At 41.8% G+C, this 18,541-nt stretch overlaps 2 protein-coding genes across 2 annotated transcripts in view; one reads left to right on the forward strand and one right to left on the reverse strand.

Annotated features, from left to right (window-relative positions):
• FLI1 (Fli-1 proto-oncogene, ETS transcription factor) overlaps positions 1–18,541 on the reverse strand; it is a 782,157-nt gene that overhangs the window by 249,960 nt on the left and 513,656 nt on the right. The window lies entirely within an intron of this gene.
• The window catches only part of ETS1 (ETS proto-oncogene 1, transcription factor), a 146,905-nt gene that overhangs the window by 3,674 nt on the left and 124,690 nt on the right, over positions 1–18,541 (forward strand). Inside the window, exon 2 of the mRNA XM_042475292.1 lies at positions 7,749–7,831. Within this exon, the coding sequence (XP_042331226.1) occupies positions 7,760–7,831 (72 nt within the window). The 5' untranslated portion in view covers positions 7,749–7,759. The remainder of the gene's footprint in view (positions 1–7,748; positions 7,832–18,541) is intronic.

The following is an 18,541-nucleotide window of genomic DNA, read 5'->3' on the forward strand; positions in this document are numbered from 1 at the left end:
TGTTATCTGAGTGTCAGGATATTGCAGTTGTCACTGGCTGGGGGATTCTGGGAGCAGTAGTTCAAAAATGTAATTTTTCTAAGCCCTGGTCTTAGGACAAGTCTCTTTATTTAATAAATAAATAATAAATTAAAAATTAAAAAAAATTCCAACATGTTGTCATCAGAGGCTGCTGAGAGGAGATGCTTCTAATGTGTTAGTGTTAGAAAAACTGCATCTTACAATATGGATTTCTTTCTGCTCCAAGTTAGGACCGACCCAAGGCTGCCCTTGTTCATCCATGTTGAGGTGCATAGTGTCCAGAGCCAGACAGGTTATTTTCGCATATGCAACCAATTACGAGGAACCTCTTCCTATACCTGACAGTAAAAATATACAACAACAACACATCAAATAATTAAGCATTTGCTGTCCTTGCATGTCACCCCAAATCAGCTACTATTTGAGATGCCCAGCGCATTCTGCCTAGTGCTAGACCTGACCTTGCTCACAGAGAATGTTGGGTTTCTTTATTTGATTTGAAAAAAGAGAGAGACTTCTTCCAGTATTTCAAAAGCTATCTAAACTGAGGTTGAGATATCCTAATAATGGGTCAGCCACAAAGGCCATTATCCAAACCTCACCCCTTTCCCTCAATCCCCTCCTCTTTTTATTGCTTGACAGCCTGCCATTCAGTACATATTTTTGTTCATTCACATCTTCCTTTAATTATAAATTGCTGCTACACGCTGGGATGAAGATGTGAAACAGAACAGCCCTCTGTGACTCTGATGCTTGCCCATAACCAGCAATCCCTTTGGTCAGCAGTAAATGGCCTTGGTCTGACCTCCCGTCTTGTCAGTTTACCAAATGCCTCTTCCATGCTGTTGGTTGTGATGTTATCCGTATCTAATTATGCATTTATAGGCCTTGCTTCTAATGTTATAAAAGGATAATGGTGAATCGCACAGGGGAAGGCAGGACTGAGACACCACAATTTTATGGTTGGGGGGCCACCACAACATGAGGAACTGTATTAAAGGGTCGTGGCATTAGGAAAATTGAGAACCACTGATCTAAGCAATGTGGAAAATGTACACAAAGATGTGTACATTCTAAAAATACACACACATAGGAATGGAATACTAGTTTAGCAGAGACAGTCATTAATCTTCTGTCATCCTACTTTTCTAGCTGCTTTTAAAATATTCCAGCTTCTCCCTACTCCTCCCATATTGCCCTTTTTTGCTCTGCTTACATAAATTGCTGCAAACTAAGTTCAAAATGCAAAGGTGGTTGGCACTCAATTCACAAAGGAGGAAAGGACAGGAGAGGGCAGAATTTTGCCTTTCCCAGGAGGTTTTGACAAAATCTCTTCAAGCGTTTGTGTTCTTCCTCATTATTAACTTTATTAACTATCTTAACCATATTCTGGTGTTACTTGGGTGCACATCTCCCAGTTATCACATGTGAAATGTAGGAAGGTATGGAATGCATTCTATTTCCCCATCATCATCATCATCATCATCATCATCATTGAAGCAGCCTAAAAGGGATTTGTTGAGGTGTGAGCAAAGGAGAAGGTCCCTGGCTCAGAGTCAGTCTGACAAATCAAATATTTCCAAATTATCAGTTCTGAGGAACACCAGTATCTTTGTAGACTGTAATATCCTTTGCGACATTACTGACCTGAAACTGTGCAGAATGAGGTCCTTGGTTTGCTTTGTCAAATGAGGACTTGCTTCTTGATTTGAGTCATTTGGGAGAACCTTGCTTCTGTACAGTACTGAGTCTGCCAAACTACAATGACAGTTACACCACAGCAGTCATGATATGGGTCATATAAAACGATTCGGTGCATGCAGACGTCACAGAAGACAAAGCTACGCTTCCTTCTGTGTAAAGAATGTGAAGAATTACCATAAAGTTTCTCATCCTTGATGAGTATTTGTTTGTGTGTGTGTGGGGGGGGGGGGGATGATTGACCCCTGTAAGATTTTTTGTAATTGGGGGAATTTGGGTAAAAAATTTGTTTTCTGCATAAAACAGTGTTTTTTTTCACATTTCTACAACAATTTTTGGTGTGGTTTCCTGCCCTCAAAAGCAACTGTTTTGAATTTTCCTCAAAAGTCTTGAAACACAAATGATGACGGTGATGATGATGATGGACAGAAGCTCTCAGAACTTCATTCATCAGGGGAAAAAACCTTTGACATTCTTCTTTCTTGCACATGAGAATTCAATAAGCAAAGAGTTACATCCCTGCTCTTTCTAGTAAAGGTAAAGGTATTTCCCATTGACAAGGTTGTCGTGTCCAACCATAGGAGGCGGTGCTCATCTCCATTACTAAGCCAAAGAGCCAGCGTTGTCAGACACTACTCTGTGACTGTGTGGCCAGCATGATTGCACAGAACGCTGTTTATCTTCCCACTGAAGTGGTACCTATTTATCTACTTCCATTTGCATACTTTTGAACTGCTAGGTTGGCAGAAGCTGGCACTAGTGATGGGAGATGATGCCATTATTCAGCACTGGGCCTCAAACTACCAACCTGCTGATCTTGCAATCAACAGAGTCAGCATGTTAACCACTTGAGCTACCACATCCTTCTAGATTCTTCTAGCACTGCTCTTTCTAGACATCCCCCAAATTGTAAAGCATTTCCCCATAACCACAAAAAGATTTAAAGTGGGTTTTTGGGTGAGTGGGATTGTGTGTGTGGGGGGGGGGGGACACACATTACACATATGCCTTCAAGTCACCTGTTAAATTTCTGTTGGATCCTGAACTATTTCTGCTAGGACTTCTAGATGAACATTTGGAGAAGACTCACCAAAGAATACTACAGTACATGGGAACTGCGGCTGTAATCTTCTATGCACAAAGATGGAAGGAGTCAACAATCGCTTTGTGAGAAGATTGGTTGTCAAAACTATATGACTGAGCAGAAATGGATAAGCTGACCATGTTAATACATGAGATAACTTTGAAAAAGGGTGGCGAATACATGAAAAATAAAGAAGATTCTGTTATGGGTCTAGCTTTTTGGAAGGGTGATATATAAAGTCCAGTTGGCCCTCCTTATATACAGATATTTTATACACAGATTCAAGCATCCACAGTTTGATAATGTTAAAAAAAAGTATAGATTTCAAATATCAGACCTTGATTTTCCAGTTTTTATAAGGGACACATTTTGCTATGTCATTATATTTAATGGGACTTGAGCGTCCACGAATTTTGTTATCCACAGGGGATCTTGGAACCAAACCCCAGCGGATAACAAGGGTCCACTTTAGAAGGCTTTATACTCTTATTAGGCCTTTGATAAGGACTTTTATTTGTAGTATTAGAGCATGATTTAAAAATCATCAGATGTTCCAGTTTTTCCCTCCTCCTAATTGGCATCCCTAGGGGGGTGCAGGGGATACAGACCTCACCAAGTGACACACTAAGTGGGGGTGACACCATTGCTCCTCAAACATCTGCCTTTGGGCAGAAACAGGCCGTGGCATTCACCTGTGTCTCATTAAAATGCTAAAAAGACGGGGTGAGGCTCAGTGGGAGAAGAAAGAAGAGACCCCAGGTTCTTTTTTTCATTTAAATTAAAAATTCAAATTTCCAAAGATTAAATCTTAATTTTTTTAAAAAAAAAATCTTTTGAAAAATCACATTTTACCAAATCTTCACTTGAAGCATAGAATCCTAGAATTGGAAGAGACCCCAAGGGCCATCCAGTCCCACCCCATTCTGCTATGCAGGAAATCTCAATCAAAGCATCCCCAACAGATGGTCATCCAGCCTCTGTTTAAAGACCTCCAAGGAAGGAGACTCAACTACACTCCGAGGGAGTATCGTCCATTGTCGAACAGCCCTTACTGTCAGGAAGTTCCTCCTAATGTTGAGGTGGAATCTCTTTTCCTGGAGCTTGCTGTAATGCCCAGCTTGGAGGGTGATTTGGAGGACTCAGAGGATGAGCCAGAGCCTCTGGAACCTGAACCTGCAATTGGGGAGCCTGAGGCCAGCCCTAGCTCTGCTGTAGCAGAGTCTGAGGCCTCTCCAGAGATTCAGCAGCCAAGTCTGCCTGGGGCCAAGTCTGTGGATATAGATGAGGATCAGGGGACTGTGCCTACTTTCTGGGAGCACTGAGCCAAAAGGAAGGCCTTTTGTAGGTCATGGAGGCTTTATCAGAAACAAGTTGGTAATCAGACACACCTGAATGCCTGCTGCTTGCCTTTTTAGGCAGCTGGAGCATGAGTGCCTGGTTGCCAGTGATTATCTGACCTTCTTGGAGGAAAGACTCTGTCTCTGGTACTCATGCTTTTTGGACCAAACTCTTGCTTCTTAGACTGCTGACCTATCTTGATTATCTGGAACCCTTGACTTTGGACTGCTTTATTGACCTGCTTATCTGATACCTTGAACTGACAACTCCTTTGGTAATCCTTCTTCTGATACTGCCTTTAAACTCAAACTGTGTTGCTTGCACTGACTCTTCTATTTAGAGATTTGTTTGTTTGGGAACTAGGCTGGCCTTATCAGCCATTTGGCTGCTTTCCTGGACACTTGCATCGATTGTTCCAGGCCCTTTTCTCTGGAGCAGCAGAAAAAAAGCACATGAAACTATGTATATATAAATACATTTAGGCAGTGGGTATGATACTGTAATTGAAAAATATAATTTTAATTGTGCCAGTTGTTAATGTCACAACTATTACCATTCAACGACTTATGGGAATTACAATTTATGAGTAACATTAACACATACACACACATATTACTGCACACAGCCAGTAATATTAATACAGAAAACATTACTAAGGATTCTGAATGGTGTGGTATAGGAGGAGGTCAGTGGGGGAGTGACACCATGAGTTACCACACTGGGTGACACCAAGGCTAGGGTGGCACATCTCCTCCTCCCACTGTCCTACTTCATCTTCAGTTTCCTTCAGTTACTGCAAAATGATTTTGAAGTGCAAAAGTAGCTTACACTTACTTGACTCAGCAACAAGGAAAGGAGAAGAGAGGATTGAATCTTGCTCTTCCTAGCAGACTTGGGCAAAAGCAAAGTGTTGCAGCCTCTACTAGCTTATCTGTTCTTTCTCATTGATTTTTGGCATCATGATCATGCTTTGATATTGCTTAGCCACACGTGACTCAGCTTTCATCTGTGAAACATTGGAGGGTATTCTATAGTTTGGCAGTAATATGTCCAGATGCATGCAGATGTCAGAGATGGACTGCCATACAAGGAAGGGAGAGTTTATTGTCCTCTAGTTCACCACCCTTGAATGTTTGGTTACAGGACATAACTGAATTATTGGGCTCAGGTTACTGAGGATGTGGGAGGCAGACAGCAGTGGCTGCTGATGGCTGCAGTGTGAATGGAGGAGTAAACCCACTATTGATTTTAGTCTGAACTTTAAAGTACCTATCCAAAGTGCTAAGCTCTATCCTCCAAACAGATCCATCATCAAAGGTCCGAGGCACACCATAGAAAAAAAATCCATTTGAGATCACTTTAATTGTCCTGGCTCAATGCTAGGCAATTCTTGGAACTGTATCCTGTGAGACATTTAGCCTTCTTTGTCAGAGAGCTCTGGTGCCACAACAAACTACACTTCCCAGGATTCTCTGGCACTGAGCCAGGGCAGTTAAGGCTGTCTTTGAACTGGAGTATTTCTGCATTGATTTTGGAACCCAGATAGCTTAGATAGTGTTTTAGGATTAAAGTTCAGACTAAAACTCAGAGCAGACCTACCTTGCTGATCTTGGAACCATCAGCCTCTGCTGGCCTATTATATAGCAGACCCATAAACAATGTATCACTTTGCTTTCTCAACTAAATAAGGTGTTTGGGAGATGATTTCAATACAAACTTAAAATAATCCCTTTGCAATACAGTATTTATTGCTTCTAAATCACTGCAAATTAGTTCACAGGTTTCTTTATGACTTAAACAGAGGAATCTTCTCCAACCAATCAAATGATCCATCAGAGAAGAATAATTTAGATGACCACTTTCTCTTTTTATAGTGAAAGGAATGAAACTGCAAATTCTTCAAAGGGTCCTGGGTTGCCTTTGCTGCTGCTTCTGCCAGCTGTTTTGCCTCACAATCAACCATTTTTTAAAAAGCATGAACATAATAAATTGTAATCTCTTTCCTCCTTGAGTTCTTTCCATGGAGACAACTTTAAAGAACTCCCCAATTTCTCTCACGCAAAGACCCTTGGGCATTTGGCAAGGATGGGGGAAAGGGACATAAAGTGATAGGAAAGAAAGCCAAGTGAGCTGTTGTTTGGAGAAGGACAAGAAGAATCAATGGCCAGGAATGCATTTTACCAGCTTATGCCTGACTGCTGTGATGTGTGTTACATTGTTACATGGAGGTGCCTTTGAAAAGACAGTTCACAAACATCAGTGAAAAAAATGCTTACCTATGGTGAAAGTCTAACCATGTAAAACTACTTTGGTTCCAGATGCATTGACTCTCTGTGCATTTTTGGTCTGGATCTCAAGTATTAACTTTTAAAAACCCTACCATAATTAAAGATGACCTTTATTTTTATGGTCCTGCCTGTCACTCAGATCCATTTTTGGAGATGGTTTTTATGGGCCTCTCAGTAACAGTTGAAACTAGTGTGGCTGAAAGGTAGAGACTTCTTGGCAGTAGCCTTGTGGTTCTGCAACTTTTTTCAAATTATTAGAACACAATTCTGAAAAGCACCAGGCAGTGGACACATTGCAGTCTGCATTGGGCAACTGGTTGTACAATGAAAAACTCAGTTGCATCCTGTTGGTAATTGTATAAACAATTTTCTACTGATGTGTTGGTTCAGTGACACCATTGGAACCAGTGCTGTGTAGTGGCTTGAGTGTTGGACTAGGATTCAGGGATTGTTGTTCTTACTATTGTTATATGCCTTCAAGTCATTTCCAACCTATGGCGACCCTAAGTCATATCCATCATGTGGTTTTCTTGATGGTTTCTTCAGTGGGGGTTTGCCATTGCTCTCTTTTGAGGCTGAAAGAGTATGACTTGCCCAAGGTTACACAGTGGCTGAATTGGGATTTGAACCCTGATCTCCAGAATTGTAGCCCAATGCTCAAATCACTACACCAATACTTGGTATTCAGGGATATTGAGGTTCAAATCCCCACCCAGACATGGAAATCCACCAGATGATCTTGTGCAGGTTACACTCTCATCTTCAGAGGAAGGCAATGGAATAAGCCCTTTTAACAAACATTGCCTAAAAATCCCAGTGATAGGTTTGCCTTGCAGTCACTGAGTTGGAAATGACTTGAAGGCACACCACAGAAACTATGGGTACGTATTTTTTTCCTGGTTGACCAACTTTGGATTTCTGGATGCAGCCCCAGCTGCTATCAGGAAAGAACAAGTATGGAAATCTTTAAAGGATGAGACTGTCTTTCCTTAGATTTCTATACCACAATTAGGCTGATTCTCTTGTGTTTGTGAATGGGGGTGATGATTCAGTCATCATTTTGCTTGAATTGCCACATCTGCAGTAGCTCTTCTTTGTCTTCCAGAAAGTGCAAAATAGTTTGGGTCCAGCATATACCAGAGATGACCTCCAGTGCTTCAACCAGACCTTTAAGAGGAACCATGCACACTCCCCTGCACAGTATAGACTCTGTGTGTACTAGAGACCCTCTCAAAGTCCATAGTCTGTGCAGCATGAATAAGGGTTTCACCTTATCTGTGGTGTTCCTTTAACAGGCCTCTTTCCTTTTTCTGCAGGTAGCTTGGAAATGATGAGTTACTATATGGACACAACCATTGGCACTCCGGCTCCCTATCCTCTGGCCCGCCCTGCAGTGCTGGTAAGGAAAAATCATACAGGCATAACATTTGGGGAAGAAAGGGAATGGGGCAGTTGATAATCCAATCTCAGATAATATCAAATCCCATATATTAATAAAAAGACACACAGAAATCCAATAGCCCCTTTGAGACTAAATGGGGGGAAAAGACATTTCTAGCATAAGCTTTCATGGACTCAGTCTACTTCATCAGATGCACTTGCAAAAGTTTCTTCTTCCAGGTTAGTCTCAAAGGCGCTACTGGGTTTCTTTATGTCTTTTTATGCTAAGACAGACTGACATGGCTATCTGTTTGAATATAGCCATATGAGCCTGCCTGATTGTTTTCCAGTGGAGGCCTTGTTGTTGTTGTTGTTGTTGTGTGCCTTCAAGTCATTTCCAACTTATAATGACCCTAAGGTGAACCTGCCATGAGGTTTTCTTGGCAAGATGTATTTAGAGAAGATTTGCCTTTGCCTGGTAACCCAATAGGTTTCATGGCCAAGCGAGGAACTGACCCCTGGTTTCCAGAGTCATAGTCCAACACTCAAATCACTGCGACACACTGGCTTTACAAAGGTTCTGTTGGTGTGCACATATTGCTAGGCTTTCTACGTAGCAGCACACTGGAACTCCCTGCAAATGGAATTCAAGTTGGTTCCATCTGTTCTCAGCTTCCACAAGACATTGAAAAAATTCTTCTTCTTCTTCCTAAACTCAGAATATAAATTCCAATATTTTTCTGCTTGGTTTTGTAAAAGTTTTGTGTGCTCAATAACTTTTGTCCTCTCCTTGCCTAACCACACCCTTTCAGCCACACACTGATGTTGCTCAGATATGTGTCGCAGTTTCCAGATGTGAAACGTTGGAGGGTGTGCAGTCCTTTATAAAACCACCTGCTTCACATCTTGTAGGAGGAGAGCCTCTAATAAGAGTTCAGATTTGAAGCAAACTTTATATAGACCTGCCTCATGTGTTCCTTGCCTGAGTTGCTTACATCTACATAGCTCAGAGCAGTAAGAGTGGCCACCAGTTGCACTTACAACAGATCTCATCCCACTGATGTAATTTGAGGCCATTTTGCTGTGGATCAAATGACTGGGAGCCAATCTGTTGGCAGTGTTATCTGTGCCTGGTCATCATGCTCTCAGATAAAGGAATATATGGGGATGGGGGACTGCTGTGCCAAAGATGTCAAATATTCAAGGCCTGGGCTCCCTTCGAGACTGCCGAGCCCTGAAAATTTGTATTGGCTCCCCTTTTCCTTAGGCCTGATCCCCATCCCATTTAACCATTAGCTGTCATCGCTTATCTTCAAACAAACAGGTTATCCAATACATAACAAACATGCATCAAGCAAGGTCTGGAGATGTGAACATTTTCACATCTCAGTTTCATGTTTGTTCTCTATCACCAAATCCCATTTGGTGATGTATCTGGTTGAGAGATTAATGTTGTGGTGTGTGAGTTTTTTTTAAAAAAATTCCTTTGTGGACAATTTTATGTATTTCCTGAAAGTATACCTTGTTTCTACTAATGTCAAGTATTCATTCCCCCTCCCCAATTGGCAAGTGTGTGTATATGTGTATGTTTTTCAAATATGCACATTTTCAGCCTGGTACATTTTTCATGTACACACAGATCTATGTGGACAGTTTATCCTCACTGAAATATGTTGATATGAATCTTATTGAGAGACCCAACTAAAGTAGGCTCACTGAATCCATGGCCTTTACTTAGGTGTTAACACACAGTTCAGCAATTGATGCAACCGGTCTTCTCTAACTGGAGGTAACCAATAGGGTTCAGATGTTTTGTGCTGAGATGAGGTGCACTTCATCCCACTGGCATTCTTAGGTGGTGCAAGGGGGATGTTGTTGTTGTTGTTGCTGTTGTGTGTTTACAGCATAGAGTGACCCTAAAGAAGACCACATGTCCAATGGTTACACTCAGTCAGAGGTCATGGGCCAGAAACTGCAGGATATGGGGTAAGGGGTCATGGAGATGTCTAATCCATAGAGTTGCTATGAGCCAGAAAAACAACAAGGGGACCCTATCATGGGGTTTTCTTGGCAAGTTTTATTCAAAGTGTGGTTGCCTTTGCTTTACTATGAGCCAGAAAGAGTGTAACTTGCCCAAGGCTACCCATGAAAACCCATGGCTGAGTGAGGATTTGCACTCTGGTCTTCAGAGTCCTAACCGAATGCTCAACCTGGCAGGATCTCTAATATTGTCATAGGGCAAAGCAAACCTTGTGGATTTATTTTTCATCAATTACCAAAATTTCCCCATGGGCCACCAGAAATCTAGCCTAAAATAGAAAGCCTTGAAAAAGAAAGAAAGAAAGAAAGAAAGAAAGAAAGAAAGACAACAGGGAAACAGCTCATGTTTGGCCATTCATGGAAAAGATATGATGAGGAAACAGCTTGAATAGGAGGAGAGCAAAGGAGGCCAGTGCACTACAATTACGTGGATGGGACCAGACCTCAGGACAGCTGAGTTCAGAGGAAGGAAGTTCTCTTTCCTGTTATCCCAAAGCAATCGCAGGCTCAGCAGACCCTCTGCCAATGGCATATTTTGCTTTTGCTCTGGGCTTTGAGGCTCCTAGATTTCTTTTGCCTTACAGAAGGAACATCCTGTGTAACTTCCTTTGAATGTGTTTAGTGCTGGGGAGATATCTCAGAACAGGGTTGAGCAAGTGACTGTTTTCCACATGCTGTGGAACTGCAACACCCATCTACCCTACCCAATACAGCCAGTGATGAGGGACAATGGGAGCTGTAGTCTGACAACACCAGGGGGTAGAATTCAAAGACATAGCTATGTTAGTCTGAATAGGTCTGCCAAGAAATCTTGCAGCCCCTTTGAGACTAACTGTGGCCTGTTACAGACTGCCAAAATAAAGCTGCTTCGGGTCTCTTTGGAGGTATGCTATTTAAATGATGCATAGGTCCTAAGAGTCCGGAGGTCGCACCAAAGCCACACTCCATTCCTAAGCACTGGAGTGCAGCTTTGGTGCAGCTTCTGGATTCTTAGGATGCATGCATCATTTAAACAGCATACCTCCAAAGAGACCCGAAGCAGCTATATTTTGGCAGTCTGTAACAGGCCTATATATTCTATAGTTATCATATATTAGTCTCTATATATTGAGACTAATATATTATTCCAATATATTCTAGTCATGTAAATGTCTTGATTGCTGGAGCAGAAAAGCGGGGTAGAAGAATAAAGTTTATTTATTTATTGTGAAGTTATTTATTTATTATTTATTATTAACTGTTGGTAGCATAAGCTTTTGTAGACTATAGGAGTTAATCACATGGGGGGAAATTGGAAGATTAAAAGGGGTTGACCCCATGTTTATTGTCCAAATTAAGTGTAATTGTGTGATAGGTTTTCAAATGATGTTGTGTGCAATCTGTTATTAATCCAATAAGAAAGTAACATGATCCAGCATTTAGGCATTCATGGAGAAATATCATAAATTCATTTTTGCTTCATTCATGAATTCACTTTATTTGCGCAATTGCTATAGTGTGAAAGCTAAACTGGGGTTTATTCATGGAATAATCATAGATTTTGAGCTTGTTGCTGGATTTCCCAAGGTTTATTTGGGCGGGTTTACCTCCGGTTTTGCTTTATAGGCAGACATGGCCAGCTGGCGAGAGAGTCACAGCATTTCATTCTCTGGATTATTTCTTTTTGGTATTATGTCCCTTTATGTATGTGGCAGGAAAGCAGAGATGGGTTGGAGGTCATTGAAATAAATAGGTAAGATGAGGATGAGTACAGTGAGTCCTTGGTATCTGCTGAGGTTTGGTTCCAGGACTCCACTGTGGATCCCAGTGATGCAATTACTACTCATGTGTGCATGCACAAAAATCACTATTTCCAAACCGTCAGTATGATATTCACACATCTGGTTGAAAACCAAATGCTCATTCTACCCGCTTTACCATGTTGGTAATGAACCCTTATCACATTATTGCCAGCTGTGTGTGAAAACCATTTGTGCATTTGCATGCTTGTGAACGATGCAGATGCTTTAAAACTTTAATAGAATGGTGGCACATATGGTCCCCATGTGATAAACTCCTTAGGGCTACTTTATCAGATGCATGAAGTGAAGTGCCTAGGAACAGACTCTTTTAGCTATTAATGAGCAGGTTGTATGTGTGAACAGCATCAGAAATGCAGGTGCACAACTATTCACACATACAACCAGCTCATTTATAGCTATAGAGGTCTGATCCTAAGTATTTCACTCCATGTATCTAATGAAGTATACTTCTTAAGTCTACAAAAGCTTATGCTATGAATGCCTTTCCCTCAGATAACACCAGGAGGGACACTGCTCAACCATTTGCTGTTTTCCCAATCCTTAATATGGGGCTTCTATTGGAAATCAAAGGCTGAAGTCTAAATTTGATAACAGCAGTAATAATTTCACTTTTTTTCTTGATGCATGTAGTGGATTGGTATTCAACCCACTGCCTCTATGTACACAATTAATTAAACTTAGGGAAAAACATTTGATTCAGCATCCTGTTTATTTGGCATGTGTGCCTTCAAGTTGCCTGTTGACTTATGGTGACCCCATGAATTTTATGGAGTTTTCTTAGGCAAGGAATACTCAGAGGTGGTTGTGCCAATTCTTTTCTCTAAAATATAGTTTACAGTGCCTAATATTTGTTGGTTGTCTCCCATCCACGTACTACTCAGGGCTGACCCTGCACAGCCTCCAAGCTCAGATGGAAGGGATGCTACACTGATGTACTCAATTATCCACTAAGGGCCTGTTCGCATATCCCTATTCAGCACATAGTGAAACTATAATTGCAAGTATGCATTAGAAAACAGACAGAGCTTTCCTATCACCTGTAAAGCTTGGTACATTTGTAAAAACAGTTCACTTTGTTATAGTTACCTTTCAAAGTAGTTTGAAAGTCGTTCTTTTCAAATATCTAACACATAGTTACCAGTAGTGTTACTGTTTCAAAGTAACCTTTTTCCATCTTGACATTTGACCAAAACTCAAATGGGTGTTCTGGAGGCACCCACTTTTCCTCCAGAGGAACGCCACAGCACTCAAACCGCATAGCGTCCCTCCAGACCAAAACGAACGTGAAAAATCAGGTTCTACTTGGCGCATGGGGATGCCATCATCAGTGCACCATTGGCGCACTGTGACATGTCCAAGATGCAAGCACGGCACCCGGAGGTATGGACATGATGCCGCACTTCTGTAATGCATGTGTGCCCCGTATGAACAGTGCTGCATAAAGATGGCACCATTCATACATTCTAGGGTTCTGGAGCATGAGGATTCTGCGCACTCCAGAACCCTAGAATTGGCCCCACGCTGCTGCAAACTGGCGGTCTGTACCAGGCCTTAGTTACTTAAAAAACAGACAGCTTGTTTCAAGCTTCTATCATATTCTGTTCTATTAGACTGTAAGCCTGAGAGTAGGGAACCGTGTAAGTAAAAATAATTTTAGCTGCTCTGAGAGCATTTAGGGCTGAAGGGTGGGGTATAAATACCGATGATGATGATGATGATGATGATGATGATGATGATGATAATATTGTATGACATAAACACACCTAAGCAGAATGACTACCCATCCTTATAATGAAAAGTAATTAAACATTTGCTGTTAAACTAAAAAAGAATGATCTTATCCCTTCTTACATTACAATAGTTATGTGACAGGGCATGAAAAGACAGTAATGTGACTTATGCTAGTTATTATAAAAAAACTAATTAATTAAAATTATCTCATTATTAATAAGAGTTATTCCCACCACTCATTGTTTCCTATCAGATAAAACACACCAAGCTTTTCAATGAAGCCAGCTCTTCACACTGAAACTGTAGTGGCTGGTGGTTTCTATCCTCTGCAGAGTTTAGTCCAAATTTTCAAGGTTGTGAACTGTATCCCCCCCAAAAAAGAATATTTAAAACTAAGACTGAATGTCAGAGCAGACTCGCCATGCAACTAACATGAAAGCCACCAGCCACCACTGCTATCAGATGAGAGGCGTCAAGTCTATCTGAGATACTGGTTGTATGCATGGACTAAGCCTTCAAAGAGATGTTGCGATTCTGAATGATTTAATGTAGTGAGAGTTAAGTGAGATGGGGGACCCTGGTGCATTTCAAAGAAAGTGTCTCACTTGTTAAAACACTTTTTGCACTCCAAAACAAACAAACAAACAAAAAAAGACACTAAGATCCCATGGCAGTCAACTTGTGTTCTCTGTTCTCTGATGTCAAGATTGCAAGGCAGCCCATCCCCTTGGTGACAACAAACTGAGTAAACACTCTGGGCTCTCTTTTTTCTTATCTTTTACAATGGCCATTTAATTGGGCTGAGTTGGGAAATTTTTTACTTGGTCATGCTGTGTCTGCACTTCAGCAGGTGCACTCTTATGTTTTCCACTGCTCTCAGTTTACAGGTATGCTCCCTGATTCATTGGGCCCAAACAGAAAGGTCAAAATAAAGCTGCTTCAGGTCACTTTGGAGGTAGGCTGTTTAAATGACACATGCAGTTTAAGAGGCCAGAAGCTGCGCCAAAGCTGCACTCCAGTCTTTAGGACTAGGGCATGGCTTTGGCAGGGCTTCCAACTTCTTAGGACATGTGCATCATTTAAATAGCATACTCCCAAAGTGACCTGAAAGCAGCTTTATTTTGGCCTGTCTGTTTGGGCCCTTTGTTACTGATGAATCACTTTCCTCCTTTTGTCCTTATTTTTACTCTCGAGGCGTGCCTTGTTTTCAGGTATTTCACTAGTATCTTCAGTGTCCCCCTGATCAGGGGAGCATGTGCCTTCAGGCACACCCTCTGTAAATGGCAATGCATATTATTTCACTTATTTCTAAAAGGGGCTGGCTAGTCCTGTTGCTTCTTTTGCAGTGTGGGCCCTGAATTTCAGCCTCAAAATCTTGTCCTGATAGCACCTTAGAGTGGCTCCCAGTTGCTAAGTGTGGATGAGATATTGCAGGATTGGTAACTTCAGTGTATTGTGTGCGTGTCTGTTTGTGGAATGGAATTTTCATAAAATCATAGAATTGTAGAATTGGAAGAGACCCCAAGGGCCTATGCCATGCAGGAAATCAACCCTATGCCGTGCAGGAAATCTCAATCAAAGCATCTCTGGCACATGGCCATCCAGCCGCTGTTTAAAGACCTCCAAGGAAGGAGACTCCATCACTCTCCAAGGAAGTTTGTCCCACTGTTGAATAGCCCTTACTATCAGGAAGTTCCTCCTAATGTTGAGGAGGAATCTCTTTTCCTGCACTTTGCATCCATTGCTCTATTGTGTCTTATTCTCTGGAGCAGCAGAAAACAAGCTTGCTCCCTCCTCAATATGACATCCCTTCAAATATTTAAACAGGGCTATCATATCACTTCTTCACCTTCTCTTCTCCATGCTAAACACTGATGGTAGCAAAATTCTTATGGGGCATGTGGCTTAGCTTCCAAGATGGATGGGAACAAGTGCCTTTAGGGTATTCAGGATGGCTTGGTGCTTAATACATAATGCTTAATGAGATCACTAGGGACTATCCTCAGATCACAGGTTTTCATCCAGAAACTGCAGGGCCTAGGATGATCCTGCACTGGCATCCTTACCCATCCTTATCTGGAATGGGGGCATCTCTTCGGTATATTTACAAAAAATTACATAAATTCAGGAGCACAGGCCACCTAGATCACAAACCTCCTTTTCATAAACATGTCACATGCATGTTTGTAGGTACCTATGTACATCCATGCTGACCTTTTCCTGGCTTCCTAGTGGATAGCCAAGAGGGCTGCAGTCGAAAAATCTTCTGATACCAGGCAAACAAATCGTTGTATTTCATGGTGGGATAAATACAATCCAATCTTAATATCAGTTTTGGGAATTGACTTGCTTGTGGATTCTGGTTGTATGACAAGCTGTAGACCTCGTCGATGTTATTTCCCTCTGAGGAATGTTGCGGCCCATCTGACGAAGCTAGAATTTCACACCACACAGTCATAGATTTTGATCCCAATAGCTTCTGATATCAAGGGAAGTTGAGCCTGCATGGAAATTCTTTGGTAAGCATTTGTCGGAGCTGGATTAATCATTCTTGGCATCCTGGGACTGGTGAACATGCTTGCGGTGTCTTTGTTGACATGCATTTGAAGTACCCTATCCTGAAATGGGTAGCAGTATGTGAACCAAACCAAAGAAATATAAAATGTTACAGTTTAATGCAGATATTTGATCAACTGGGCAAAGCTGATGCATGACATATTACAGTGCCTCAACCGCCGTGTGCATCCCCCCCCCTCCAAATGTTTCTGCTAAGATCTACCTAAAGTGAGAAAACAGGAAGGGGAGCAAGGCTGGTGTCAGCTTACACATCACTCTGACAGGGCCCACCATTACATTGATTTCAACCCCCCTCCCTCCATGCACCCTATTGCCCTTGGACATCCATGGGAATCCTCCTCTAAACTGCCCACAATGCCCCTCACGTAGAGTGACCATGAGGTTTTGTGGCCAACCAAAGAAGAAGGGAACAGCTGAGGCACTTTATTCTTACACTCACCTTCAACTCTGAAGTTGTTCTGGGATGGAACTCAGATTTTATAGTTTTTTTCTACTTTCTGTGTATCTGTGTTAAATGCCAAGCCAAAATCCTCCCCATAATGTCATTATCCTGTTCATAGGATATATGTTCATGGAGTTGACAATTTGGAGTGGGGGTGTGGGGGGGGACACGTGACAGGCTAGGTTGATCATACAATCATTGAATCATAGAATGGAAGAGTTGGAAGAGACCACCAGGGCCATCCAGTCCAACCCCATTCTGCCATGCAGGAACTCTCAATCAAAGCATCCCTGATGGCCATCAATACCTCCAAGGAAAGAGACTCCACTACACTCCAAAGGAGTGTGTTCCACTTTCGAACAGCCCTTAGGAGCACGTTCCTCCTAATGTTGAGGTGGAATCTCTTCAATACAATACACATAACAGGGCTTTCTCATTGGCAGCACCTCACTTGAAGAGAAGTCAGGCAATCTCCATTTCATTTGGCTTTCCGGTGGGCAGCTAAGACTGTGTTATTTGAATTGGCTGTATGTGAACTAAACCAAAGAAATATAAAATACTACAATCTTGGCCTTCAAACTAGGAGTGGCTATTTTAATGCTCTATTTTTAAAGAAGTTTTAGGCTGCTGCCACATTGCAGAATTAATGCAATCTGACACTGCTTTAACTGCCATGGTTCCCTCCTAGGAGTCCCGGTGGCTCAGTGGTTAAATGCCAGTACTGTACCACGAGTTGTGAGTTCGATCCCAGGGCTCTAAGGCTGACTCAGCCTTTCATCCTTTCGTAGGTCAGTAAAATGACTACCCAGCTTGTTTGGGGGCCATTGGCTTACCAACTGTAAACCACTTAGAGAGTGCTGAGTTCATTGATAAGCAGTATAGAAATGTAAATGTTACTGCTATTGTTAAATGCTGCTAGGGAATCTTAGGATTTATAGTTTGTTGTGGTGCCAGACAGCCAGCTTGATGTAATGGTTTGAGTGTTGGACTCGGGCAGTGGGAGACCAAGGTTCAAATCCCAGCTCAGCCATGGCAATCTACTGGGTGACCTTGGACAAGTCACACTCTCTCAGCCTCAGAGGATGTCAATGGAAAAATCCCATCTGAAGAAACTTGTCAAGAAAACCCTATGATAAGGTTCACCCTAGGGTCTCCATAAGTTGGAAATGACTTGAAGGCACACAAGAACACAACAACAAATGGCACCAGAGCTCTCTGACAGAGAAGGTGAAATACGTCAGAACATTACAAATCCTAGAATTCATAGCATTGAGCCATGACATTTAAAACAGTCTCAAAGTGCATTAAATATGCAATGTAGATGCAGTCTTGGTCCATTTTAAAGTTTTAAATGTTCTCTTTCCATTGTACATCATCACAGGCACCCTGGCAGGCTGAGAGGTGGGGAACAAAGCCTTCTGTCAGATATGAAACAGGCAGCAAGAGTAGGCAAAAAGTTAAGGGTTCTGTAGTACTGTAATCTCTCAGGCTTCACCTCTGAGTGAAACATTTCCACAACAAACTTTGTGTACAACCTCATCATTATATCTGCAGTTCCTCTTCCTGCCACCATAAAATACAAGGGCTATGTGCACATCTTACACTATGTCCCTTCAACCCTGAAGGATCCAGGAGCTGTTTGAGGCTGGAAGAAGTTTGAGAGGGTAACTGAAGGTACAGCTGTATATGTAGGATGTTACCACATGGGGGAAACTGGAGGGTCAATGCAGTGTGATCCCAGGTGCAATCATGGGGTTTCACGCTTTTGTGCAAGAGGTTATCACACGTAATCGAAGGCAATGCTAAGTCAATTTGAACCCAATCCAGGGTCAACCAAGAGATGTGTAAATTCAGGGAAATATAGAATTTACAGATTCTGTTCCACTCCAAAGTTGCATTCAATTCGAATTTGGCAGGTATGGAACACATGTCTCAGCCGCCCTTGGATTGCTTTGTACTTTCTCAAACCAAGTACAAGGTTGCTTTGGACTGGTTTTGAATTGGTGAATTGCCTAAATAACGTGAAATAAGGGGTAACGAATGAACAAATAATATGAATTGCTTAAATAATGTGAAATAAAGGGTAATGAATAAACAAATGATGTGAAACAAAGCAAAACCATAAGAACCAGAAACA

This window comes from Sceloporus undulatus, chromosome 6, assembly GCF_019175285.1.
Source record: "Sceloporus undulatus isolate JIND9_A2432 ecotype Alabama chromosome 6, SceUnd_v1.1, whole genome shotgun sequence".
Taxonomy (NCBI): domain Eukaryota; kingdom Metazoa; phylum Chordata; class Lepidosauria; order Squamata; family Phrynosomatidae; genus Sceloporus; species Sceloporus undulatus.